Raw genomic sequence first — 27,627 nt, 5'->3', positions numbered from 1 at the left:
TGAAGGGAGAGGAGGAGATGGGAATGGAAGAGAAGGGGAGACGAGAGAGTAGCCACGGGACAACATGGAGGCTGATGTTAAGAGTCCACGCTGTACCTTTACAGGTTGTTATGAATGTTCTTAAGGGATGGGTGTGCCAGGCTTTGTATGTTTAGGTGGGCAATTATATCTTATCAATTGGATCAGAGGTTATTGTGTTGTGTGTTCTTTCATGTGTAGCGATTTAAGTGTAAGAGAGTGTGGGGTGGCTGGTCTGGGCTGCCACGGAACTGGGATGTGTGTTTCAGACAAGATATCTAGCAGATATCTTGGGGCACTGCAGTGCCGGATCTAACAAGATAAAAGACAGCATTTTTTAAAATATAGTTTTACAACAATAGCTGTATCCACTGGGACATCTCCCCAGCCTGATATCTACTTTTAACTTGAAAAGATTTACATGTATGTGTGTATATACACAATATGTATATATGTATACATACATATATGTACACACACACACACACACACACACACACACACACACACGGACTCCGCCCCACTTGGCCTGGAACTAGATATGTAGGCTAGCTTAGGACTAGATTGGAATGTCCTCAAACTCATCGAGGTCTGCTTGCCTCTCCTTCCTGAGGGCTGGGATTAAAGGTGTGCCACCATATATAGCCCCAATATCCAATTTTTCAACTTCATTCAATTTGATGGAGCAATTATTTTTCTTTTTTGCTTCAGCTTGCTTGGTCCCAAGTATATTTTTGTTCTCTATTTGCGTTTCTTTTTGCCTGTCATGTATCTGTTGCTTGGTTGGGGGTTTCTTTACCCTTCTCATTAAGTTATACAAAGGATAGATTCACTGTCCTATATATTTCAAATACTTTCTTTCAGACCATTTTAAATTAACATTTCCGGGGTTGGGGATTTAGCTCAGTGGTAGAGCGCTTGCCTAGTGAGCGCAAGGCCCTGGGTTCGGTCCCCAGCTCCGGAAAAAAAAAAAAAAAGAAAAAAAAAAACCTTAAATTAACATTTCCATTAAACCTTTAATGATGATAGAATCTTTTCTTTCTTGCCCAGTACTGGTGGTTGAACCAAGGAACTTATATTTGGTAGCTAAGCTCTCTATCACTGAACTCTAGCTTATCACTAATCTATCTATCTATCTATCTATCTATCTATCTATCTATCTATCTATCTCTATGTCTATCTAAGAGAAGGTTTCATTCCCTAATTTCCTTCATTTATTTATGTATTTATTTATTTTAGACAAGGTTTCACTGGGCAAACACTCTTATCAGTAAGCTCTATCCTATTCTTAATATTGCCTGCATTAATAATTAATTAATTAACCAATTTTAGGCAGGACCTCACTATATTGCCCTACTGGGCCTGAAACTTGATATGTCTGCTGACCTTAAACTCACAGAGATCAGCCTGCCTCTGGCTCCCAAGTGTTGGTATTAAAGGTGTACACCACCACACCCAGCCTTTTGGGGTACTTTTTCATTTAAAAAAAGGGGGGAGGAGGAGGAAGGGGCAGAGAAAGAAGAAGAGGAAGAGGAGGACGAAAAGAAAGAAAGGGAAAGGGAAGGAAGGACACACACACACACACACAGAGAGAGAGAGAGAGAGAGAGAGAGAGAGAGAGAGAGAGAGAGAGAGAGAGAGAAACTTCAAATTGAGTCTTACTAAATGGCCTAGGGTGTTCTGTCAATCAGTTTTCCAGGCAAGCCTTGGACTATTGAGTACCCTGCTTCAGCCTCTGGAGTAATGGGGAATGGCTACCAGGCCAGAAAGCAGAAGAAAATCCTCCAACATGTCATTATGGTTCTTGTCTATCTTGAAGTAGTATAGAATCCATATATTTTCTACTTAGACTTGTCTACATACATTTGTTTGTAAGTCTTTCATTCTGCTAGAATCTAATTTTATATCTAACATATAATCAGGACTTTGCCTGGGCTACACAACAAGACTCTGTCTTAAGGAACTGAACAAAACCACCCCCAAAGGAAATAAAATATTGTCCAGACCTGGAATCTTAAGCCACCAAGCCTTCAATCCTGAGATCTGTCCTCCAAAAATTAAGCCCTAGAAAATCAAAGACACCCTGACGTGGTGGTTCCTCAGGCTGTTGATGGACCAGGTGCCTATTACTTCAGTATGCCAGCTCTTCCTCGGACCTGAAAATCCCCGTGAAGACACAGCTGCTGGTGGCCTTGCTCAAGACCTGTACTTCACCCACCGGTGCGTCTCAGACCTTGGTAGAATGCTCAGGAGAAGATGACCCCACCCACAGCCAGTCCCTAATCTCTTGCCAGGAGACATGCAGCTGCTGAAACCTTTTCTGTCTGTTACAGAGACCAAGAAGGAGCACTACGACCCCCCGCCCTCACTCCTGCCCCCAATCAGTCTTCAGCCAGCTACCAATGAAGTAGCCCACACAGTTCCCTCATTTCCTAAAGGATGACTCTGAAACAACAGCATGTTCTCAGGCTTCTTTTGAACGGACTCAAAGCCACCTCCAGGAGACGGCTCAGTAGTGGAGACCAGTCTAAGATGTTTCCTTCCCTCAACTCAACCCTGAGCCCTCTTTGAGGTTCTGAGGAAGTGTTTCTAGGTAACATACTTCCAGGAAAATCTTCAGCTCTGGACTCTAAAGAATGTGACCTAAGAAGCCTTCTAGCCTTCTGCTTCGATCCAAACCTTGATCATGCTAGCTGCTGGGCTTGCCTGAGGGTAATTTCTGGAGTTCAGGACTGTCTCAAGTGTCCTTCACTGAAAGGAACTTCCCCAGGCACGCCTTTTTGTGTAGAGCTGTGTTCACCAAGCCCAGAGCTATGGTCATGAATGAACCGATTGCTCTTCCTTCTCCCATCTTCCTCTTGCTAACTTCCCTGTTTGGTTGCCTTCCAGACAAGGGGTAAATCAGGACACTGAGGAGATAGAACTCTTCACAGTCCTTTATCCTCAGCTGACAGGATGGAGAAGTAGGAGAAATTATGATAGCTACTGAAAAGGGTCTGCTAAAGACTCAGAAAGATGGTTATCTCATTTTTTTGTATGAGGGATATATATATATATATATATATATATATATATATATGTATATATATGCGCCTATGCATGCATGTATGTATGTAGAGAGAGAGAGAGAGAGAGAGAGAGAGAGAGAGAGAGAGAGAGAGAAGACATGAAAGAAGTAAAAAGGCACCAATGAAGTCAGCTGTTGGTGGCTCAGACCTTTAATCCCAGCACTCAGGAGGCACAGAGTTCCAGGTCATCCAGGGTTACATAGAGAAACCCTGTCTTGAAACAAGCCCTTATCTCTGCCAAAAACGGGACAATGACAAAAGGATATCTGTCTGTCTGTCTGTCTGTCTGTCTATCTATCTATCTATCTATCTATCTATCTATCTATCTATCTATCTATCATCCATCCATCTATTTATCTATCAGCTATCTATCATCTATCTAGATCTATCTATCTATCTATCTATCTATCTATCTATCTATCTATCTATCATCTATCTATCATCCATCCATCTATCTACTTATCTATCAGCTATCTATCATCTATCTAGATCTATCTATCTATCTATCTATCTATCTATCTATCTATCTATCTATCAATCATCCATCCATTTATCTATCAGCTATCTATCATCTATCTAGATCTATCTATCTATCTATCTATCGATCGATCTATCTATCTATCTATCATCTATCTATCATCCATCCATCTATCTACTTATCTATCAGCTATCTATCATCTATCTAGATCTATCTATCTATCTATCTATCTATCTATCTATCTATCTATCTATCTATCTAACTATCATCTATCTAGATCTATCTATCTATCTATCATCCATTTATCTATCATCTATCTACCATCTATCTATCACCTATCTATCTATCTAGCCATCCATCCATCCATCCACCCACCCACCCACCCATCCACCTACCCATCCATCCACCCATCCCCAGTCCTATGGGGCATGAAATTGGAAGGGGAACTATCTGGGCTGAGGAAAGGGACTAGCTGGATGGGAAGAGGAGGGAAAAAGGGAAGTGGAGCCTAACATGGACAAAGTACAACTCTCTCTCTCCTCTTCTCTCTCTCTCTCTCTCTCTCTCTCTCTCTCTTTCTCTCTCTCTCTCTCTCTCTGTGTCTGTGTGTGCGTATGTATATGTAGACATTTATTGTCACAATAAAATGCACTGTTTTTTAAGAGTTCTTCCTAAAGCATTATGCTCAGGTCTGTTCCCTTCACCACTACTCAGTAGAAGGTCTCATGGCAGTAGCATTTGCTTTAAAGCATGATCCTCCTGATAATTAATTATGAGCCTCATGCATCAACAGGTCAGAGAGACCAAAGATGGTTCCATGTTGTTAGACATGGCTCACCAACATGGTGGAGGCTGGGGGAGTATGGTTAGGTATGTCGCAGACTCAGTGTCCCTGTTTGAGCCCTGGCCCACAGATGTTCCAGATGGCCTCTCCTTTCTACCAATGGCTACATTTCCAGGTTTACTGATGTGCTACAGAATAGAAGCACTTTGAAGAATGGAATTCTACTTGTTTTCACTCTCTCTACAGCACTGATTTGCTTCAGCAATTGTGCTTTAAGCTTGATTTTATATTTTTTGTTGTTTTATATTTTATGAAGTGTTCACATGTTAAGAGTGGGCCACATATTAAGTTCCCACCCAGCCTGAGCTGTATAGGTAGTGAGACCCACCATAAGGAAGAATAAAAAGTTATAAAGTTCCAGGTTACAATGAAGAAGAACAATAAATGATTGTGCTCCATCAAATTTAAGTTATTTCCAATTTTAATATGAACTCTATGTCATAGATTACCAGGGACTTTGCACACCATGGAGGACTCTGAAATCCTGCAAAGCTCAGACCTGAGATGCCCTGACTTAAGGTTTCACAAAGCTCAGGATGAAGAGACCCGTGGTTGGAGAAGCTAAGTCCTAGTGACTTGTTTGGTTGCCTTGTTAAGTGACAGACACACTGTGTGCAGGAGGAACTAGAATCCTGGGGTTTACCAAACTGGCTCTGCCTGACGGGATAGCCTCTGTGTTTCCCAACCCAGTGTCTTCACTACCCAGGGTGTGATCAGGGCTCTGCGGAGGCTTCCTGTTGTGGCTGAGTCAGAGGTCTGAGCAAGCGTAAATTTGCATAGTGCACAGGCTCCCATGAGGAGACACAAAGCATAGGAAATGAAAACGAAAAGCTAGTATGATGGGTCTTTCTCAGACAAACCCTGTCAGCTTGGGGAGGTAACATCAAGGCTCCCGTCAACATATCAGTTCAGCCCATAGAGCCTAATAGCTAAAAGAACAACACAAAACTAGAAAAAAGGTTTTACCGTTGGGGGGCGGTGGGACTGGAGATGCAGCTCAGTGGGTATGAGCACTAAGCTGCTTCTCTAGAAGTTGGGAGTTTGGTTCACAGCACCCACAGGACAGCTCACAACAGTTTGTAACTCCAGCCCTAGGGGACCTGATGCCCTCTACTGGCCTATGTGGGTGCCGAGCACATGAGTGATACACAGATGAACACGTAAGCAAAGCGGCCACACACATAAAATAAATAACGACTTTAATAAACAGACAGACAAAGTTACCACTGCGCACCAACAAGCCAAGCCCAGTGTCATCTGGGATATCAATTTGCTTGACTCTTTGAGCAAAGGCCCAGACTATAAAACCAGATGCTAAGTTGGGAAAAATCCATAAACTACCAAAGATTTGTTTAGTAGAATACAGATCCTAAGTTTTGTTTTCTTATATGCCTTTAAGCAGTTTTGTGTTTGGTTGGACTGTACAGAGTTGTGCTGTTTATGGGACAAATGACCGTTAAATAATCACTGATTAAGTAATTGCTAAATCGGGACTGGTAGGTGTTAAAATCGGGACTGGTAGATGTTAAATCGGGACTGGAAGATGTATAAGCTGCCACACAGAAGATGCTAAAGCCAGTGCGAGATGTTGTTCTTAAGATCAGTACAGTTAATTCATGCCTGTAATCCCAGCGCTCTGGAGGCTGAAGCAGGGGCATTGCAAGTTAGAGGCCGGCCTGGGATAGTGTCTCAGACAGGAAAGGACAAAAGGAAGTGAGGAAAGAGGGAAGACAGAGGTGGGAAGGAAAGAGGAAGTAGGAGGGGAGGAAAAGGACTCAGGAAGGAGGAGGGGCAAAGTGGGGCAGGGCAAAGGCTCTGAAGAAAGGGGGGTGCTTTCCATGCACTGATTATATTTGCCTTTTGCATGTGCTATGTGCTTGGTTTTTTGTTTGTTTTTGTTTTGTTTTGTTTTTGAGACAAGTTCTCAGTATGTAGCTCAGGCTAGCCTCTAACTCAAGATCTTCCTGCCCCAGTCTCCCAGTTACACGGACTACAGGTGGTTACTACACTGGTCTTCCTTCCGAGAACTCTTCATTTAACAGTTTCTGCCACCAGGAAACAGCTCTTACAGCTGTTGATCTGCGGCTGGAGAGAAGCTCAGCAGTTAAGAGCACTTGCTGCTCTTGAAGGGGACCTGGGTTTAGCAGCCACATGGTGGCTCATGACTACTCAGAACTTCAGTTCTAAGGGATCCAATGCCCTCTTTCAAGCTCTGTTGGCACTGCACACATAGTACACACACATACACACACACACACACACACACACACACACACACACACACACACACACACACGCAAGGCCAAACACTTATACACATAAAATAAATAAATCTTTTCAAACAGCTATTGATTTTCTCATTAGTGAATCAAAAAACAATCTGTGACATACTGTTTTATGCTGTTATAATGGAGTACCCGAGGTTGGGGTAATTTATAAACAACAGAGATTAGTTTCTTACAATTCTGGAGTGCAAGAAGTTCAGGAGCTATGCTAAGCACAAGCTATGCTGAGCCATTCCATGGAGAAACAGGATGTGCAGACATGTGTCAGAGAGGAAGGCGGTCACATTGATCCTTTCACCAGGCCTATCCTCCAGGTAAACAAGTTACTCCCAGTACAACAGTCTGAACACATTCTCCAGGGCAAAGCCACAGTGACCTTAGTGGCTTTAAGGTCATGCTTCAGTGCCCTTGTGATGGAGAATTTATCTCTAACACACGGAGAACCTTAGGGGAGGGACACAGTCCAGCCAAAGCAGTACTGGGTTTTCACTTTGCTGAAATTAGCCCTAGACTTTGGGATTATTTGTTCTGAAAAGCTTATCAGCTGAGCAGTCTTGGTCTTGGTCTTGGGGCAGGAGGTGACTTGTTAGGGGGTGTCACTTAAATTCTGAAGACCAGTTCCTCATATACAAAGTAGGTGAGTGGGCCTCTGATGTTCCCTTCCAACTCAAACTCGGTGTCCCCAGCTGCCCCACTGGGCCTTCCCTGATTTTGGGGTCACATTCACTTCCTTTATTTTTTTTTTAAACTTCCTTCTGAGCAGCTGTCTGCAGTGGGCTTTCTCCAAGCGCCAGAGGAAAAGGAATGACTGACTCACCCTTTCTGGAAAGCAATCCAAATAGACAAGTCATCATTTTTAATATGAAACCTATTGGATCTAGTGTTTCCAACTCAATGAATTGACCCAAAGAAATAGACATGTGAAAGACTGTTTTCAGCAGCACAACTTATAACACTGAATGGTAGAAAAAGGACTAGATGTCTAGCAACTGTGGACCTGGGTAAACAGTGGGGTACAGCACCACAGTGGGATACTGTGCAGCCTACAAATGGTGGATCTGGTGTGTGTTATAGAGATGAAGATGCCGCAAGGCAGTATGAGTCCTCTGAGCCCACTACAATAATACATACATACATATGTACATACATAAATACGTACATACATACATGAATGCATACATACGTACATACACACACACATGAATGCATACATATGTACATACATATGTAAACACATGATACATACTACACACATACGTACATGCATGCATACATATGTACATACATGTATACATACTACATACATATGTACATACATGTATATATACGTACTTATGTACATACCTGTATGGAGTGATGTAATACAGTAGAATTAGAAACAGACAAAATGGGGGCTGGGGATTTAGCTCAGTGGTAGAGCGCTTACCTAGGAAGCGCAAGGCCCTGGGTTCGGTCCCCAGCTCCGAAAAAAAGAACCAAAAAAAAAAAAAAAAAAAGAAACAGACAAAATGAAAAGATAGACACACATTTTCTGGTGTTCTCTGGGCTTGTTTCCATTGGAGCAACTGTAGGCACAACACCGTACAGGTAACAGCCTTTTTTTCTTTTTACACCTTTGTAAAAATTTCTAAATCGATTCACTTTTTTTTTCTCTGAAAGGGGGGAAAAAGGGTCTGGAGAAATGGATCAGCAGTTAAGAGCACTGGCCACTCTTCCAAAGGACTAGGGTTCAATTCCCGTGGCGTCACCCACATGGCAGCTCACAACTGTCTGTAACTCCTGTTCCAGGGGACCTAACACCCTCACACAGACACACCTGCAGTCAAAACACCAATGTGCATAAAATGACAATAAATTATATTAACAATACCAGATACTTTCATTGGCAAAAGGCTAATTTTGTGGAACACAGTGGGCCTGTCACGAAGAGCAGAGGATTAACTAGCTGTCTTGTTTTCTGGGCTCCTGGGCTTGGTTATTTAGTACTTCTGTGACAGGGGCTTAATTCTGCCTTCTGCAAATGGAACCACCGAGTCCCTGTATTGGTGCAGACCCTGATAAACAGTCTGGGGTGTTCTGTCAATGGCTATGGCTGAGCTAGTGAGTCATTCTCCTCCCTTCCCTGGAGCCAGGGAGTTAGTTATGAGGCATTGCCAAGTTCACCTATCTCCCCTGGACATGGTCTCATTACCGAACCCAGTCTCATTCAGACTTGCCCTGCAACCAGGCTGCCCTGGAATTTGGGATGCTCAAATTCCCGAGTTTCCTGAGTTCGGAGATTTGGACCACCACATGTAACTTTAGGCTCTGCCTGCCTGCCTGCCTGCCTTCCCTCCCTCCTTCCTTCCTTCCTTCCTTCCTTCCTTCCTTCCTTCCTTCCTTCTAAATAAATCTCAATTACATACCAGGGTTGACTTTAATATGGAGTCGCATTCTTTATTCCAAGCATTAGTTATGTGGATGGTATTTTTTTTCCTAGTTAAAAAATATAAGCAAACTCTATAATTTTCCTTGTGCCTCGTTGGTCCTATCCAACCCACACCAAATCCCTATAATTTCAAACTCACTAAGCATCAGCGTCTATGAACAAAGTATCATTTCCCCAGAGGTTTTCTTACTCAGGCAGAGTAACATGGGATGCGACGCTGGGTGACTTCCTTAAAGAGGTCACTGCTTCAGTGACACTGGGAGCGTCCATGGTGCCAACCCGCTCAACATGATTACATAAAGCTGCCCCGGATTGTAGATGCAGAGTGAACCCCTGAGAAGTGTGCACTCAGGGGAGGGAACAGAGTGTGCCGGGTCCACCAGACCTGCTGGCCGAAGGCTCTCTCTTAATGATCATCTTTCGGGAGCACCACCTACCAGAATCACAGTGAAATGTGAACTTAGTGTCTGTCCCTGGGGATACTAGCCATGGTATTTGTGGCTTAGGTTTTTAATAATAATAATAATAATAGTAATAAAAAGAATCGATCAAATGTTCAAAGGGTAAGAACTAGAGTCAGAGGCATGAATCTGTAACTTGAAACATCAGGATGAGCATTTTGTAATATGGAGATGTTTTCCGTAAGGCCCAGAATCATCATATTTTCTGACAACATAGTCTCAGTTCAGAGAAGGGGCGGGGGGAGGGGTGGAGACTCTGAAAAGGGGATCTGCACTATAAGCAAATTATAGCCCGGTTATTTTCATTTTCATGAATCATGGAGATGTGAAACTCACTGCCACACGAGGCTTTGTTCCTCTCCGGGAAACCTATGAGGTTCTTGAAGGCTATTTCAGACAGGACTTTCCTAGCAGGTACCATACTGGTACTTGCACAGGCCCCACAAGCCATTGCTCCCTGAGACTGTGCTAGTTTTCTCTTTATACAGAACAACCCCAAAACGCTGGAGAGTCAACACCACAGGGTGGCTTTCAGTTAGGGGCTGCCAGGAGCTGGTGCATGAAAGACCCAGCTTCCTCATTGGCTCAGGCTCATAGCCTCCCAGACTTTGAGACTGAATGAGCCTGGTCTTGGTTACCTCTCTTTCTTGCCTCCCTTCCTGCTCCTCTGCTTGAGTTTCCTGTGCCCAACTCCTAAACAACGTATCAGGATCCCACAGGCACCCAATTCTCAGATGTTCAGATCTGTTTTCAAAGAATGGTGTGGTATTTTCAAATAACGTACACAGTCTTCCCATGCACCTCAAGACATCCCTGGATCACTTATAGTTCCCCATAGAGTGTGAGCACCATGTAAATTATTTTTATACTGTTGTCATTTCAGAAATAATGACAAGGAAGTTGATGTATGCTCAGCACAGATGTAATTGTTCCCCTTGATTTTTTTCTTTTCAGTTATGTTTGGTTGAATTCGTAGATGTGAAATGCAGACATGAGAGCCCCCTCTATACCAGCTTTAGTCATGCTTCCATTGTCCTTTAGTAAAGTTTAGTTATTTGGGATAGTGGTGCAGCAAACATGGGAGACACAGATCTCTTGGACATATTGAAGTAGTTTCTTTTGGACATATATGAAAGAGTGGGAGAGATGCTTATGAGAGAAAAATCATACAACAATAATTGAAGAAACTGAAAAATATATATGAATAAATGAAAAGCTAGCTCACACTTGTGAGTTGTAAGGATTTATATTACTAAACTATTCACACCACCCAAAGTATTTCACCAATAAGGCAATCCGTGTTAAAATCCCAATGGTGTTTTTCATAATAATGGGGGAAAAACATCCTAAAATTTATTTGAAAGCACAGGAGGCACCGAATCACTAAAGCACTGTTGAGCAGGAAGAACGAAGCTGGAATCATCAGACAAACTGACTTCAGAATATTCTACAAAGCTATAAAAATCAAAACAGTATAGCACTGGCATAAACATAGTGACATAGGCCAATGGAACTGAATAGACGGAATATAAATAAAGCCCACCCTTATAGAAATGGCCGATTTTTTATGAGTATATAAATGATGGACCTTGTGAGCAGCAAATGGTGGTTTCTTTAAGGACTGATGCTGAGAAAACTGGGTGTCTGTCTACAAGTGAAACCAGACCCCTAGCTCTAACTCTATGTAAAAATGACCTAAAATTTAAACATAAGAACCAAATCTACGATGCTATTAGATGGTAGCATACAGACTTCATCATATTGGTTGGGCCACACATATTTTTGTATAAAATTTCAAAGACAACAAAGGCAAACAAACAAACAAACAACAAAAAAACCACACACTCCCAAAAAAGGATTACACCAAACTAAAAGTCTCTATACGACAAAAGAAATGAGAAAAGAAAGCGTCTGATATGGTAAAAGGTTAATAGACAGATGATATAAGAAACTCAAATAACTCAATGACCCAAAAATCAACATTATTTTAAAAATAAAAGAAAGGAACCAAAATATATATGCCCCTAAGCTACTATATACAAATGGTCAATGGGCATATGAGAACAATGTTTAATATCATCAATCATCAGGGAAATGAGAATCAAAGTGAGTTTCTCTTGTCTAATCTGCATGGCTACTAAAGAGAAAGCAACCCTGCCCCCAAAACAAGGGCAGCTGTTCTGGCCCTAGAGAACGTAACACTCTTATTGGCCCCACTCACAAATGTAGATGAGTGTAGTCATCATGGAAAGCAACATGAAAGCTTCTAGAATCTCAGCCCAGATCCCTGAATCCGTGGCACTCTTCCTAAGTAGTTCATCTTTCCCAGCCAGCAGACACTGAAATTTTTATTTCAAAATAGAGACTCAGATTTAACTTCAGTCCTGTCATAGGCCCACCACAACACACTTGGTTCGTGCTTCTTGTAGGTGAGTGGGCTCCTTAACTGGAGATTTAATATTCCCACTCAGGACAAGAGAATTGAGCAATGTTCTTTAAAAATGTAATGTCGACTGGAGGGAACAGTGGAAGTGTTCGTGGCTCGCAGATGGAAATGCTGTAACTACGTGGGCGAATGAATGGGTTAAGTACAGTGTGATGACCGAACGATATTATTCATGCTGAATAAGGAAGGACACTCTGATGCAGGATGATAGACCTTGAGGATACTTTGCTAAATGAAACTAGTTAGTCAGAGAAGAATACATATCACGAGTCCACTCACAGGAGGATCCTAAGGCAGTCATCTTCGTAGAAGTAGAGAATGGCGGTAACTAAGAGGAGAGGAAATCGGTGACTGGTGGGGATAGTTTCAGTTCGTAAGATGAGAGGAGTTTGGGAGCTGAAGGGTGGCAAGGGTTGCACAATGACTTACATGTATTGATACCAAAGAAGTGGACATGTTAAAAGGACTAAACTTATACATTTTATGTGACACACACTTATCTATAATTAAAATGACAACCACAAAACCAGCCGCCATAGTAGTCTTTTGTTTGTTTTTGTGGGTTTTGTTTGTCTTGTTTATTATGGGTTTGCTATTGCTATGGAATAGATGTTTGCTGTTTGTTTATAAACCCATGCTGTGGAGACTTACTATTTATTTATTTATTTATTTATTTATTTATTTATTTATTTATTTATTTATTTATTTTAGAAATAATCATAATAATACAGGTCCAGCTTTTAAGTGGTGGTGACAGTCATCTGATTGTCAAGGACTGGAGTATCCCAAGTGTGAAGTAGCCCTCCCCCACTGCATTTTCACTGGTAGTTGGCACAGGGCAGGAGGTCATCTCTGTGTGAGACACACTCAGATGCTGGGAACTAAATGCTTTCCCGTACCTGATGCCTTCTATTTCCTGATGGCATCAACTAACCAGGACAGCGGCAAAGCAAGGCTCTGCTGCTCACAGCCAGTGGGGTGGTGAGGGTTTACCATTGTCCTGACAATGCCAGGATCTTTCTAGTGTAGACCAGCCTTCTGCAATGGAGAAGCTGGACTGAGATATTCCAGGAGGGCCCATTTGATGTGACAGGGATGACCAAACTAGACAAGCTCAAACACCATACCTCTCTCTTTTTGTCTATGGAGAAGGGTAGGAAACCCCTGTCTTATCCTGGTTCATAGCGTTTTGCTTTAGCAGAGAACGTATTTCTTCGGCTAGATGACTTTTGTCTGAATCCAGTTGACACATAGTTGAGGAAGATTCTTGGAGCTGAGATTGAACTTTGGAATCTGTTTTCAATGCTCAGCTTGATCTAACTATCAAAACACTCAGAGTGGTAAGTCAGAATAGGTACAAGCTGCTGTAGGAACCCAGCTCCTGTTTATAATATCACCACTATGCATAACAGCCACGCCCAGGATCCCCGGACGGAAGAACACATAACTAAAATGTGGTATATGCATACAATGCAATAGTAGCCTTAGAAATCAATCCTGCTACCAGAGGGCTAGAGATACAAGCAAAGAAAGACCTTGGAGTCCTTCAATGGGAGCTATGGTCTACCTTTATTGTGTAGTCCCAAGGCTTGCTACATATCCAGATATTGGGCTCATTCATGAGATTTTTGTTTGTTTGTTTAGTTTTTAGTTGTATTGATTATTTTTATTATCACTGTGATCAAAATGCCTGAAAGAAACACCTTACGGAAGGAAGAATTGGTTTTGGCTCACAGTTCCAGAGGGGACTGTCTGTTGTATTTGGAAAGGCATGATGGAGACAGCCCCTCACATCAGGACACACTAGGAAGCAGGAAGCAGTGGCGGAGGTGGGCACTGACCTTTGTTCCCTTGTCTCTTGTCCCATTTTATTCGACCTATGCTTCCAGCCCATCCAGTCTATGACATGGTGACACTCATTGTTAAGTTAGGCCTTCCCACTCAGTTAATTCTCTGGAAGGGCCTTCACAGACAGGTGTTGTGCTTCAGTCTCCTAATGATTCTAAATCTAGCCATGTTAGATGGAACCACGGGCCTTGCATAAACTGAGAAGCTTGTTAACATTGAGCCATAATCCCAGATCTTGGACCCACTCATGAGAATCAGCATTCTTATAGTCAGAGCATTTGTTCCCTGGCTACACACATAAGCACCATTTAAAATCAGTACCAAGGATATGGACTTGGTGAACAGTCGTTGGACTAAACACTGATGGGAGTCATTTCTATTACACATGGCATTTTAGTAGGAAACAAAACATTTAATCAACAGAACAAACGCAGCACAATCACTTGGAGACTAAAGATGCATGACAATGGGAGATCCTGAGTGGATCTAGGAAGACGGGAAAGAAGTTCCTTAAAGATACAGCTGAAGCCATCAACAAACCCAGAGGATAGGCTACAGAAGACTCTCAGATCAATGTTTAATATTTTGGTTTTCGTCATGGACTGTGCTGACATAACAAAATTTATAGCCAGATATGATGGCATGCACCTGTATTCCCAGAAACCTAGAAGCATGGACAGGAGGATTTTGAGTCCAAGGCCAGCCTAAGTTCCAGTGACATCTTGCCTCAAAATATAAATAGATAGGTAGGTAGGTAGGTAGGTAGGTAGATAGATAGATAGATAGATAGATAGATAGATGTCATTGTTCTCAGGATTCAGAGGTACATACTTTGTTGTTGTAAAAATATAAAAATAAAAAAGTAAAGTTGTCTTTTACCCCGCTAACTCTGGCACCGTAGTTTCCCAAGATATCTATCTGCTAGATATCTTGGCAGAAACACATCCCCACTCCTCAGTGGCCCAGTGTCTCTTGCCACCACACACTTTCCTACACTCAAACCCTCACAAAAAAAGAACACACACACAATAATCTTTGACCCAGTTGGTATGATATAATTGCCCACTTAAACATACAAAGCCCAGTACCATCCATCCCTTAGGAACATTAATAACAACCTGTAAATACACAGAGCAGAATCTTAACGTCACCTGCTATGGCTTCTCATCCTCTCCTCTTCCTGTCTCTCCTTTTTTCCTCCAGTCTCCTCCTCTTCCTTCAAACTTCTCTTCCGCCCATCCTTCCTTCTCCTCCAATGATAGGCCTCCTTCTATCCTGTACCTGCCCCTCCCCTGTACTTTACAGATTCAATGGGCAGGTGGTTCTGGTGAAGTCACCTGAGTTCTGAGTACAGGACTAGGCAGCTGTCCCTGGGGCAGTGGAATTAGCATCAAAATACAGATAACTTCAGGGCAAACCACAACATTTCCCCCTTTTTGTCCAGTGAAAAAGCCTTTTCACTTATATATAAATTGAGTATGATTATTACCATTCTACAATTTATAAAGCATATGATATATTCAACACCCAGTCCATCACTATATCAGTTAGACAGAACATTTAGTTCTTCATCGTAGCTTAAGAAAGGCTTAAAAATCTATATTACATCTTGGCTAGCTTGTATACTATCTGATAACTATCCAATAAAATATGTTCATTCAGAATTATACAGCCTGATAAGCTATGAGACTATAATCAGTCTTCAACCCCGTCAGAAATCTGAGAATGACCAAATATCTATACACATAGGAAGCCTAACACGGCTTCTAGAACTGAGAGGTTGTAGAGACAAATCTCCACTAGCACAGTCCCCTGTTAGCAACATGTGAGCGCAAGTCTTCAGCCTTCTGGCCCAAAATCAACTGACAGACTTTTGAGATGCAGATTTTGAAGGGCTGATCACCTTGTCTTGGCAGGGTTTATCAGTCAACTATTCTGCATAATTTGTCCTTTTCTGGACAGTATTAGTCTGCAGATGAAACAGGCAGTACAGTGTCTGTCTAGCCACAAAGTACTGTCTCACCTGGAGGTAGAGATGTTCACATTCTTCATTAAATCCGCCAAAGGGGAACTGTTAGGAGCAGATATGTCTCAACAAAAGATAAATAACTTTAAATCTCAAATTTTGTGGATTTCTGACGTTTTTGAAACCCATCTATCTATATAAGACAATCTGTACTTTTGTCTCCATATCCTAAATTTTATCTTGAAAGTACTCTCCCAAACTCAGAGCCATGACTTTGCTATTTGAACCTTAACTCACAGGTGTAATCAACTCAGAAGTTTGTAATGACAACAATAGAAGGACTGGCTCTAAACCTTGTACTTTAATACTTTTTTGACAAATAAAGTCTATACCAAAACAATGATTTAAGCTTAGTTACCAAATGAGATTATGACTGTACAATTCAATCTAGCTAATTCCTCCCTGTTAAATTATAACCATTTCTAAATTCCTCATAAAAACAACTTCAGAATAACCACTTTCAGCCCTCCCAAAGTCCAGGGAATTTGGGCAACGACTCCTCCATAAGTTCTTCAACATACTTTGAGGTTCTTTTAGTATATTCTCAAGTGGCTCAGAAAATATGCTACTTGTGAATATAACTCCTGATAGAAAGAGGAAGAAAGAGGAAATACACACACACACACACACACACACACACACACACACACACACACTCACACACTCACGCACACTGGCACTAATGCAATCTTGTAGACTTATGAAGAGAGACAGTTATAGAGCAAGTGGGGACACGTGTAAACAATTAGGGAGCTGGAACGAGGGTAATGAATGGGTTTACAGGAATTCTCTTGCTACGATGGCAACTTTTATGAAATTTAAAACTCTATCAGTAAAAACCAATCCCCTCTCAGGAAGTGAAAACTTCTAACAGTGCACCCAGGAATGACAGCAGGCTGCCGGCAATCACTTCTTTGATTTCTAATGCGTCTCCAAAACTTACTTTGCACATTCCTGTTGGGAGCTCTCTCTTCTGGAAAGTTCTGCCAATTCTGTTCCTTGCCCTCAAAATCTGTTAATAATGTACCCCTGGCACAGCGGAAGTGTAGCCAGCTGCTTGGGGAGCCGCACCCATTCCTGCTCAGACTGGCAGTTTCCTGGGCATGGGGATCAGTGCCAGTGGCCACCAGGCAGGACTTCTTGTTCCAAAGAGAGGTTAACCTTTAGCTTCCTAATGAATTGGGACCCATAGCTATGGTATGAAGTCTTCTCTGGCTCTTGCTCTTGTGTGACCCCTGGGGCAAGACTGTAACTGGCCTATGCCTCTGTTTGCTTACCTGTAAAAGGGACAATGGGCAATGGTAGTTTGGTGGAAAAATGAAGGAAGCTAGTGTGAGAAATATATCCAGCATTTTGTGGGCCCAAGGCCCCAGCCAAAGTCAGCCCAAGCCACTGGTGGGGGCAGCCACAGAGTGTGTGAGATCATCAGCACACAGGAATGTGTGTGAGTATACTCCCCCATGATGTACATACACAGACACATGTACATGTAACATATATACCACACATACACAACTACATACACTCATATATGTATATACACACACATTCACACACATACACATAAATATTCACACACACATTCACACACATACACATAAATATTCACACACACATTCACACACATACACATAAATATTCACACACAGTGACACATATACAATACACACATGTACCACATATACACATGCATTCACACACATGTACATTCACACACACATACACACACATATATATGGGTTACACACACACAAACACACATATTATTTTGTTTTGTTTGTGACAAGCTGGTCTCGAATTCACTGTGTAACCAAGGATGACCTTTGACTCCTGATATTCCCACCTCTATCTCCCACATGCTTAGATTTACTTTATTCATTTTTTAAAAAAAAAGACAATATCTTACTATGTAGTCCTGGCTGTCCTAGAACTCACTATGTAGCCCAGGCTGGCCTCAGGTTCCCAGAGATCACCCCCCTCTGCCGCCAAAGCATTGGTAATAACGGTGAGCACCACCATGCCTGGTCCTACCTTATGTGGCACCACCACACCTAGCAAAACCATCCATATTTACTCACCTCACCCAGAGGATGTAGCTCTCAATGGGTCCAGAAAGGAAGGAATGACTTTCCTTTTCAGTATACTGTTAACTTTGGTGTCACTTGAAAAAAAATTAAAATTTTATTTAATGGATTGGAAAGGTGGTTCAGTGGGAAAAGTGCTGGCTGAGTGAGTATGAGTTCAGATTCCCATCACCCATCTGTCAAAATGCTTGGGGCAAAGCTGTGTACCTGCAGTCCCAGTGAGGGGAGCCGGAGAGGAGAGGTGGGATACAGGTGAGGGGCCGGACTCAATGGCCACTGGGTCTGCTAATTCAGTTCAATTAGAGACCCTGTTTCAAAACAAGGTAGAACCAGGCATGGTGCTGTACACATTTAATCCCGGCATTTCAGAGGCAGAGGCCAGAGAATCTCTAGGAATCTGAGGCTAGCCTGGGCTACATAGAGAGTTCCAGAACAGCCAAGATTACATAGTGAGCTGTTGTCTTTAAAAATAAAATAATAAAATAAGATAAAGTTGAGCCAGGTAGAGTGGTACATGCATTTAATCCCAACATTTGGGAGCCAGAGATGGGGGGGATCTCTGTGAGTTTGAGGTCAGCCTGGTCTACAGAGTGAATTCCTAGACAGACAGGGCTTCACAGAAAAACCCTGTCTTGAAAAAAAAAAACCCAAAATGATGATGACTAGGATGACTGAGGAGGAGGATGATGATGATGATGTTGATGATGTTGATATTGAAAAGCAATAGATGAGGAAGACACGATGCCAATTCCTGGCCTCCACATATCCATGTACACAAAAGAATTTTTTAAAAAAGGTAAAATTTAGTTCCATATAAACAGTGACAGTGGAATCCACACTCCTCTGAGTTTGAGTTCATGAGGCACTCAATCTGACCTTAGGGGTAGAGCAGAAAAGGGCACAGTGAATGTGGGGCTGGGAAACATGGAGGGGGACATTCAAGATGGGAGATTCGTAAGCCAAAGTCACAGTGCTCTGGTGAGGGGTGCACCCTGAGGCATGCTACATTCTGTACACAATTCCCATTGACTTGTCCCCCTAAGTCAACTTTTTCCAAATAAAATAGTGGGTGTGCAGCCCACAGCCACACTTTCAGAATGGAAGGTAGTCATTGTCTGCTATCTGTGATTAGCACCGATCTAGTCTGACTTGAAAATTGGAACTAGAAGGCTGAGCTGGTGAATAAGTAATTAAAGATGTCTCTGGGCTGCCTGCTGTTGTCTGGGACATCATGAGGCTGTCTGCTGGGGATGAGCCTTCTTCCCAGCACACATTTACCCAAGGGTAAATTAGTCACTTCTCTCTGTTATTCAAACCTTTGAAAAGATCCTACATATAGAGGAGAACACAGTGTCTCTCTGTTTTCTCTCACTAAGCCTTGACGTCACGGCACTGCAGAAGTGATGGGTGGAGACAGGATTACACTGTCCTGACTTTAGGGACAGCTCAGGAAGTCAGTGTCACAAACACAGGAAGATTAAAAAGTACATTTTGAGCTGGGCAAAGTGGCACTCCATTGTCATAGCAAGGAAGTTGCTAGAAGTTGGGAGGCCATCCTGGGCTATGTAGATAGTGATTTCAAATCCAGTTAGGGCTATTGAGGCAGACCTTATCTCAGAAACAAATTAAATCAAAACAAAATATCTCAGCAGCAGCAACAACAAAACCCAACAAACCAATCAACCAACCAACCAACCAACCAACCAACCAACCAACCAACCAGACTCTGCTTAGGGGCTTGGGATGTAGCTCACTTCTAGAGTGCTTGCCCAACATGCAGAAAGCTGCGAATTCATCCCAGTATTACATACACCAGGTGTGGCGGCTCTCGCCTGTAATCTCAGCACTCAGGAGATGGAAGCAGGAAGTCATAAATTCAAGGTCATCTCCAAATACAGTCAGGTCATCCTCAAATACAGTGAGTTAAAAGCCAGTCTGCACCAAATAAAGGCCCTCTCTCAACAATATCATCATCATCATCATCATCATCATCATCATCATCATCATCGTCACCAAACACTTCTTGAAGCAACAGAGATAAAGTAATTTAAAGCTAGGCATGCCCTTAAAACTCTCTTATAAATAGTATGCCATTGCCAGACATGGTTGTTCACATCTGTAATCAGTGTGGTGCTCAGGAGGCTGAGGCAAGAGACTGAGAGTTTGAGGCTAGCTGGGTTACCCAGCTTCAACTGACAATAGCTGACCGTTAGTGTGAGGCCATGTGTACAGAAGGCACTGTCTACTGCCCCACTCAAGTCACATGTACCCTTGTACACTGTGGGTCAGAGACTGTTGTCATTCCCATCTTACAGTTGAAGAAACTGAGGTTCTTAGCATGTGGTGAAGAGTGCAGAGGGAATGATGGACCAGGCCAGGGCCTTCCCATGAAGCAGGCCACACAGGGTTCTGAGGCACTGAAGTAACACTGGGTTTTGGCTTTGGAAAAGCTGATGTGGGATTGTAGAAGGTGGGAGAATCCCCACAGACCTCAGACCCAGAGGCTGCGCAAGCCCGCCCCACTCTCTTCCTCTCCAGCTCACACTCCCTGCATCTGCATATCCTCCCTCGATGGTGGGCATTTCCTGGGTATGTACTTCTCTCTGGTGATAAGAGATAGGGCCAGGAGCTCTGCCCTAGGGCTGAGCACTTGTTTGAAAGCCAGAGAAGCCAGGAAGTTTATTTCTCTGCTGAAAGCCTAGTGTAGTTCCTGGGAACAGCCCTTCCCCAGTAAGCTATCAGTCACAGCAGCTCCATCAGAGGTCATTCTGGGGTGGCTTATCAGGCCTTGTGTATCTTGCCTCACATTGGACTTCTCCTGTTGACCATAGTGAAGACCATTTAACATTTAAATAAAAAGATGTTGGGGCTGGAGAGATGGCTCAGTGGTTAAGAGTACTGACTGCTCTTCCAGAGGTCCTGAGTTCAATTTCCAGCAACCACATGGGGGCTCACAGCCCTCTGTAATGGGATCCGATGCCCTCTTCTGGTATGTCTGGAGACAGCTACAGTGTACTCACATACATGAAATAAATAATTCCTAAATACAATGATGTAAAAAACAGAAACTTTACACACAAATCTAGGCTTCTACCTTCTTACAAACCACAGTACTGGGATTATGTGTTGCTGTTCTTTACTTTTGAAGTAGCAGCTTCACACATTTTAATTAATTTTTAAATACACCAGAGAATCACACAGTGATGCCTATGCTGGATGCAATTCTGGTCCACTGGCTTGCGCGTGCTTTGCCGCTAGTTGGGTGTGGACCCTTGACCTCATCTTCACTGCTTACTGCAACCTCTGTGTTATCTTCAGAGCAGTCACTTCTGCAGCATCATGCAGAATTACCTACCCGGTCAGACAGGATTTAGTTCCGGAAAGAAGCCGGTGCTCAAGGGGGAGCATGATCTTGTCACACATCACGCATGACTACTCCCAACTGGATGTGTAACACATGAACACCTCTCTGGTTAGGGTGAGGGAACATGCATGGGACCTAGGACTCCTTACGGGCCTGGCTTTTGATGAGCTTAAAAACTACCAGTTGCAACAGAAATAACCCTAGTTTCCACCCATTTCCCACCAAAAGACTCATAAAAATCCCCCAGGCAGGGCAGCAGTGAGCATTTCTCCTCTGGAATCCCTCCGCTCTCAGCCTGTCTCACCTTTCCTTAATAAACGTACGTGTGCCTTGTTCGCTCTTCGTTTCCTTGTTTTTCTTAGGCAGGAGAGCAACAATGAACATGGAAGTCACTGGCTGGGGGTCTCGGATGTCCCTTGATCGTCTAGCACACTAGATCTTCAACTCAAACTCACCAAGAGCCAAGAAGATCACATTGTTCTGCCAAAGGCCCCATACCTGCCTCTCTTGTCTCTTTTTGGTTTTCCTGCCATGCTGTGGATTGAAGTCCACGGCTGAGGAGTACTCCTAGCCCTTGGTGTGCCCCTTTAGACCTTGGCCTTGGCTCTCAAAGTGCCGTGCACATCAACAGAAAGTTTTCCATGCCGTCTGTTGATCATCTTCTCAGAAGTGATATACTAATTTTTTTATGGCTCTTGCGCTATTAGCAGTCCGAGTATGGCTCCTACCAGAAGATCCAAGGAAACTAGAGTTTCCTATTGGAATACCCATCATACCTTCACTTTGTACTAGAAGGGAGGAACATGTGGCTTCCCTCAGATAGAACTTCTACTGTCTTGTTCACCATAGTACCATCATTCATTCTTGTCCTCCATTTTGAGGCCATGTTTCAGTTGCTATTCAGCTCCTTTGGGCTGGGTTGGCTTTGCTTGCTTCTGCTGTCATCTGGATCCTTTAAACTGCTGGGCTTGAGGTCCCTGGTGTACCCACTTCATCAATTTCAAACAACCTACAGGGAGTGTGGCTCAGGAAGGAGAAGGTACCTGGCCTATTTTTAGTTACTGTGTGTGTGTGTGTGTGTGTGTGTGTGAGAGTGTGTATGTGTGTGTATGTGACTGTGAGTGTGTGTATGTGAGTGTGAGAGTGTGTGTGAGTGTGTGTGTATGTGAGTGTGTATGTGTGTGTGAGTGTGTATGTGTGTGTGAGAGAGTGTGTGTATGTGAGTGTGTATATGTGTGTGTGAGTGTGTATGTGTGTGTGTATGTGAGTGTGAGAGAGTGTGTGTGTATGTGTGTGTGAGTGTGTGTATGTGAGTGTGTGTGAATGTGTGTGTGAGTGTGTATGTGTGTGTATGTGAGTGTGAGTGTGTGTGTATGTGAGTGTGTGAATGTGTGTGAGTGTGTATGTGTGTGTGTATGTGAGTGTGAGTGTGTGTGTATGTGTGTGTGAGTGTGTGTGAATGTGTGTGTGTATGTGAGTGTGTGTGTATGTGAGTGTGAGTGTGTGTGTATGTGTGTGTGAGTGTGTGTGTGAGTGTGTGTGTATGTGTGTGTGAGTGTGTGTATGTGAGTGTGTGTGTATGTGAGTGTGTGTGTGTGTGTGTGTGTGTGTGTGTGAGTGTTTGGCCTGCAAGTATGTCTGTATACTATTTTCATGCCTGGTACCCATAAAGGCCAGGAGAGGACATCAAATCCCTGGCAACTGGAGTTATAGACAGCTTTAAGCCTGCATTGTGGGTGGCTGGGAATTGAACCTGAGTCCTCTGGGAGAGCAGCAAGTCCTTCTAACTGCTGAGCTATCTCCCTACCCATATGCTTGTTCATTTGTGACATGACACAGTGCTGCCTTTGACTCAGGGAACCAGGGCAGGATTGAAGTCAGTCTTGGCTAACTAGAGATAACTTGTCTAAAAGCAAAATAAAACAAGCCCCCAAACAGTCAAACAAAGAGAGAAAAGAATTGCCTTTGAGAATTCAGTAAAATGCAATCATCTCCCTTGTCAGTGTTGAGTGAATTTTCTCCATCAATGGTAAATATTTCAGGCTTTGAAGGCGATGAAGGTGATGACACTTAGTCAGGCAACTGTCTGGAGGAAACCCAGGCAATTAAAAACCAATAGGTGGAGCTATATACAAATAGAAGTTGATTGACAGGTCTTTATTTTTGAAGGGTGCAGCTTGCTGACTTCCTCAACTCTGTTCTCTCTCCTGTTGCTTCTCTTCCACACCATACACTGTTTTTCACGGTTACCATTATTATTATTATTATTATTATTATTATTAGTAGTAGTAGTAGTAGTAGTAGTAGTAGTAGCAGCAGCAGCAGCAGCAGCAGCAGCAGTAGTAGTGTTGGCTAGCTGCCTGGGGATGCAGCTGAGGTAGTTTAATGCTTGCTGGTATACAGGAAGCCCTGGGTTTGATCCCCAACACCACAGGGTGGTGAAATCCCAGTATTCAGGAGGTAGAGGTGAAAGGATTGTAAGATGAACGTCATCGTCAGATACAAGGTGAGTTCGATGCTAATCCTTTCAAGAGGCAGGCTCAACAGACACTAATCTTATGGTCCATGAATGAGTCACACCCCAGCTCTGGGACAATCTTTCCTGCTTTGTTAGCCTCCAAGTGGAAAGATGAGAACTTTAAGTCAGAATTTTGAGGGACAGATTTTAAATCTGCACAGAAGAAACCCAGAAAGAAAGCCCTCTGGATCGAGGTGATCTTCCCCGTGAAGAACAGCTGGTGGGAAAAGGGAGTGAAAGCTGGCAACATCTGCCAGGCACACAAAGAAGCAAGTGCAGAGAGGCCCGCAGGATGCTTCCAAGTGGCTGGGATCTTCTGAAGAAATTCAGGAAGATATTGAGTTATATTTCAGTTTTCAGGGTGATTTCTATAAAGGCGGCACTTGGGTATTACTATGTCCTCCATCCCCCATAGCCTTCCTCAGTTCTCAACTGCACTAAGAATGGAATCTCAACATCTCACCCAGATGCATAACTGGCCCCATCTCTCTCCTCCCTTCATTCTCTGCTGTCCTGACTCCTGGTTCTATGCTCAGACACCACCCTAGACCTTAGCGCTGGCAGCTTCCTTGTTTAGAACTCCTTTGTGTTCTTTTCTCCCACAGTTCAACCTCCCTTTCACCTCCTCAAGAGGGCTTCCCAGCAATCACACAGGGAGCCCTGCACCTCCTCCCCTCCCTCAAGCTCAGGTTTCTCTAACTGCTATGAATGTCCCGGGTACTATACACTTAGAGTCCAGGACTCACGCTGGCATCATGAAGGTTAATTCCATACCAGGCAGATACCCAAATCTTGCATGTAAACTTGTACACAAACACACACAGCACAGTCTCATCCATCCAGCCAATGAATTGAAAGCGTGGTATTGTAGACCAGGGATTAGCCAAGCTATGCAACAAAGTCAGCAAGGAGATCTCTGCTCTGAACGAGCAGTAGGCTAGAGGGTGCTAAATATACGACTATTTTTTCTTCCTTTCGTTTCCTCTGCTTCTAAAAGGCCTGATGCAGACCCAGCTAGAGAACCCTCAGGCAAGGATTGTCTCCTAATTTGCAAAGAGCATCAGGATCTCTCCCGGGTCCTGTAGGACGTCTGGCAGCACCTCTGTCCTCTGACCACTAGAGGCCAGTAGCTCCTCCATGCAAGTTGTGGCTCCCAAAACTATTTCTGGAGATCAAACGGCCAAGACTGAACCAGCTACCAGCAGTCACCTGCACCTTCGAGACTCTGAGATAAGTTCTCTGAATCTGGAAGGACAGAGAACAAAGATGAGAAGTGTCCCCATGTAACTAACACGAAGAGAAAGCAATTACAGATTATCCAGGTAGCTACAGCACGGGTCTGAAATGAGACAGAAACCAAGACACCACAAACATAACTGAATGGCCTCTTCTCCTGGTATAGAAGTGTGTTTATAGTGGAGTGTCAGCAGCATTAACACCACCGCTTCCACAGTCATGAATTGATGGACATCTTCAGAGCACACACTGGAATGATTCATTTTACAACCCAGGTGGGAAGGTGACATCACTCCATTTTCCACAGGGGAAGGGGACCCTAGGTCTTCCATCTGTCTCTCTCTTACGCCCTTCCTTTTCTTCTGGTCCTGAATCTGTGGCTCAAGCAGCATTCCTGTCTTACCCTCACAAGTAACTTAGATCTCACAGATGTCTGTCGCCATACTTCTTAGCCTTATTACTGATTGTTTCTTTCTTTTTTTTAAAGACTGGGTCTATATTACCCATGCTATTCTTGAACTTGTATGCTCAAGAGACCCTTCTGCTAGGATTAGATACGTGTCGCCAGGCAGTTCAAAGTTTTATTTTGTTTAAAAACAACATCAAAGTCCCCTAGAGCATACGTGGAGACTCGCAGGCAGCATTCAGCTTTTGACACTGTTGGCCACAGTATGCTGGAAACTGACCTACAAATCTACTTGACCTGTGTGTTCGTTGCTTTTAGCAAACACGGCACCTGCTATCTCATAAGCTCGTGGCCATTCCTTGAAAGGCATGTCCTGGGGCTGACTTAGGATATAAAGGTATCAAAATCACTGGCAAGAGGCCTGTCATACACCTAAAATGCAGACAAGTGCCATCTCTAGAGAAGGCCACTGTTCCTGTGACCTCTCTATATGGTATTTCTTGGGTGGGCAATCTAGAAAAACTGTAAAAGCAGCCATACTGGCTGGGCCATGTGGTGTAGAAATACTGCTACCAGGGTCCCAGGGTCCCAGGGTCCCAGGGTCCCAGGGTCCCAGGGTCCCAGGGTCCCAGGGTCCCAGGGTCCCAGGGTCCCAGGGTCCCAGGGTCCCAGGGTCCCAGGGTCCCAGGGTCCCAGGGTCCCAGGGTCCCAGGGTCCCAGGGTCCCAGGGTCCCAGGGTCCCAGGGTCCCAGGGTCCCAGGGTCCCAGGGTCCCAGGGTCCCAGGGTCCCAGGGTCCCAGGGTCCCAGGAGTGGAAGCTTTGGCCCTGGAGACCCTAAAGATCTCAGCCATTGTCCTCAATAGGATGATTTAAGAGAAAAGCAAGCAAGGAGATGTATTCACTGTGGTCAAGAACATCTGGAAGAGGGAAAAATGAAGGGGTCCAGCGACCATGTATGACTTGACACCAGGCTTATGCTTAGTCAAAGAGTAAGGACCACATGGTCCTGGTCAAGGTATGGTCTTCCTTATGCCAGAAAAAATCACTGCCCCAGCTCAGAACTGTGAAATCTCCCCCTCTGGCTAGCATCAGGCTTCATCCTTGTCTTTCTCTTAGTATGAGACTTCTAGGGTCACAGCAATTTCTTGGGACTAACTCCCTGAGGCTGCCTTTTCTCTCGCTGGGATTGTTATATACCTTGGGGCAGAGTCAGGCCAGGTGGACTCCTATGTTCCCCACATGTAAAAGGAGGGATTTATGCCAGATAAACATTAATTCTGCTGCCCCGTGTGGTGGCCACCAGTCATGAATGGTGGCTGAGCGTCGAGATACCGCTGATAGGAACTGAGATGGTTTTAAATAACGTATTTCGGCACATATTCATCCTGTACATGTTAAATATGCTATTGCAAATTAAAACTATAGGACAAAAATAAATATTCTTATTTATAACTTTTACTTTCATGTGATATTATAGTCAACACCAATAAAATTTGCCTTTGATTAGCTCTACTTGTGTCTTGCTTTTTAAAGAAAACAAACAAAAAACCATTTTCCATGGGGCTACAGAAAAATCTTAAATTATGTCTCCATGGGACAATGGCATTCTCTAGCCTTTGTCTAGCGGGCACTGTCTGTGGGGGAAAAATGTATTTATGAAAAGCAGAAGGCACAGCCAAATGCTAAAGCAGGGACACTTTGCAATATTACAAATCAACTGTGACTCTGCCTATCATCATGACAACATACATTTCTTTTTTTTTGGAGCTGGGGACTGAACCCAGGGCCTTGCGCTTCCTAGGTAAGCGCTCTACCACTGAGCTAAATCCCCAGCCCCGACAACATACATTTCTAATCGTCACTGTTGCCACCATGAGGTATTAGGGGCTGTTTGGTCATAGACCATATGACTGAGCTTCCTGGACACTGGCAGGTGATGCCATCTTCTCACATTTTTGGGGACAACCAAGGAGGGAGAGAGGCAGCCACACTCATCTCTATGGCTTTTAGTTGTCCACAGATCCACAACAGGATCTGCTCAGCTGAATTTGGTTCCGCCTGTTGTTTTTCACTCCTCTGCCCTACCTTTCCACTGCTCTGCAACACTGACTTGACTT

General features: G+C 43.6%; 1 protein-coding gene and 1 non-coding gene across 10 annotated transcripts in view; one reads left to right on the top strand and one right to left on the bottom strand.

Annotated features, from left to right (window-relative positions):
• Nucleotides 1-27,627, bottom strand: part of Rin2 (Ras and Rab interactor 2) — a 216,751-nt gene that overhangs the window by 73,601 nt on the left and 115,523 nt on the right. Inside the window, exon 1 of one of the 9 annotated variants that reach the window (XM_006235148.5) lies at nt 16,846-16,889. The exons of the other annotated variants lie outside the window; for them this stretch is intronic. Coding sequence (XP_006235210.1) covers nt 16,846-16,854 — 9 coding nt within the window. The 5' untranslated portion in view covers nt 16,855-16,889. Of the gene's footprint in view, nt 1-16,845; nt 16,890-27,627 lie in introns of those variants that run through there. 9 annotated transcript variants of the gene reach the window in all.
• On the top strand, nt 902-982 carry Trnat-agu15 (transfer RNA threonine (anticodon AGU) 15). Its single transcript has one exon. It is a non-coding gene; the product is annotated as a tRNA-Thr (tRNA).

The sequence above is a fragment of the Rattus norvegicus genome, chromosome 3 (assembly GCF_036323735.1).
Source record: "Rattus norvegicus strain BN/NHsdMcwi chromosome 3, GRCr8, whole genome shotgun sequence".
Lineage (NCBI taxonomy): Eukaryota > Metazoa > Chordata > Mammalia > Rodentia > Muridae > Rattus > Rattus norvegicus.
Note: the sequence above shows the minus strand (reverse complement) of the source record. Positions and strands in the feature narration are given on the sequence as shown.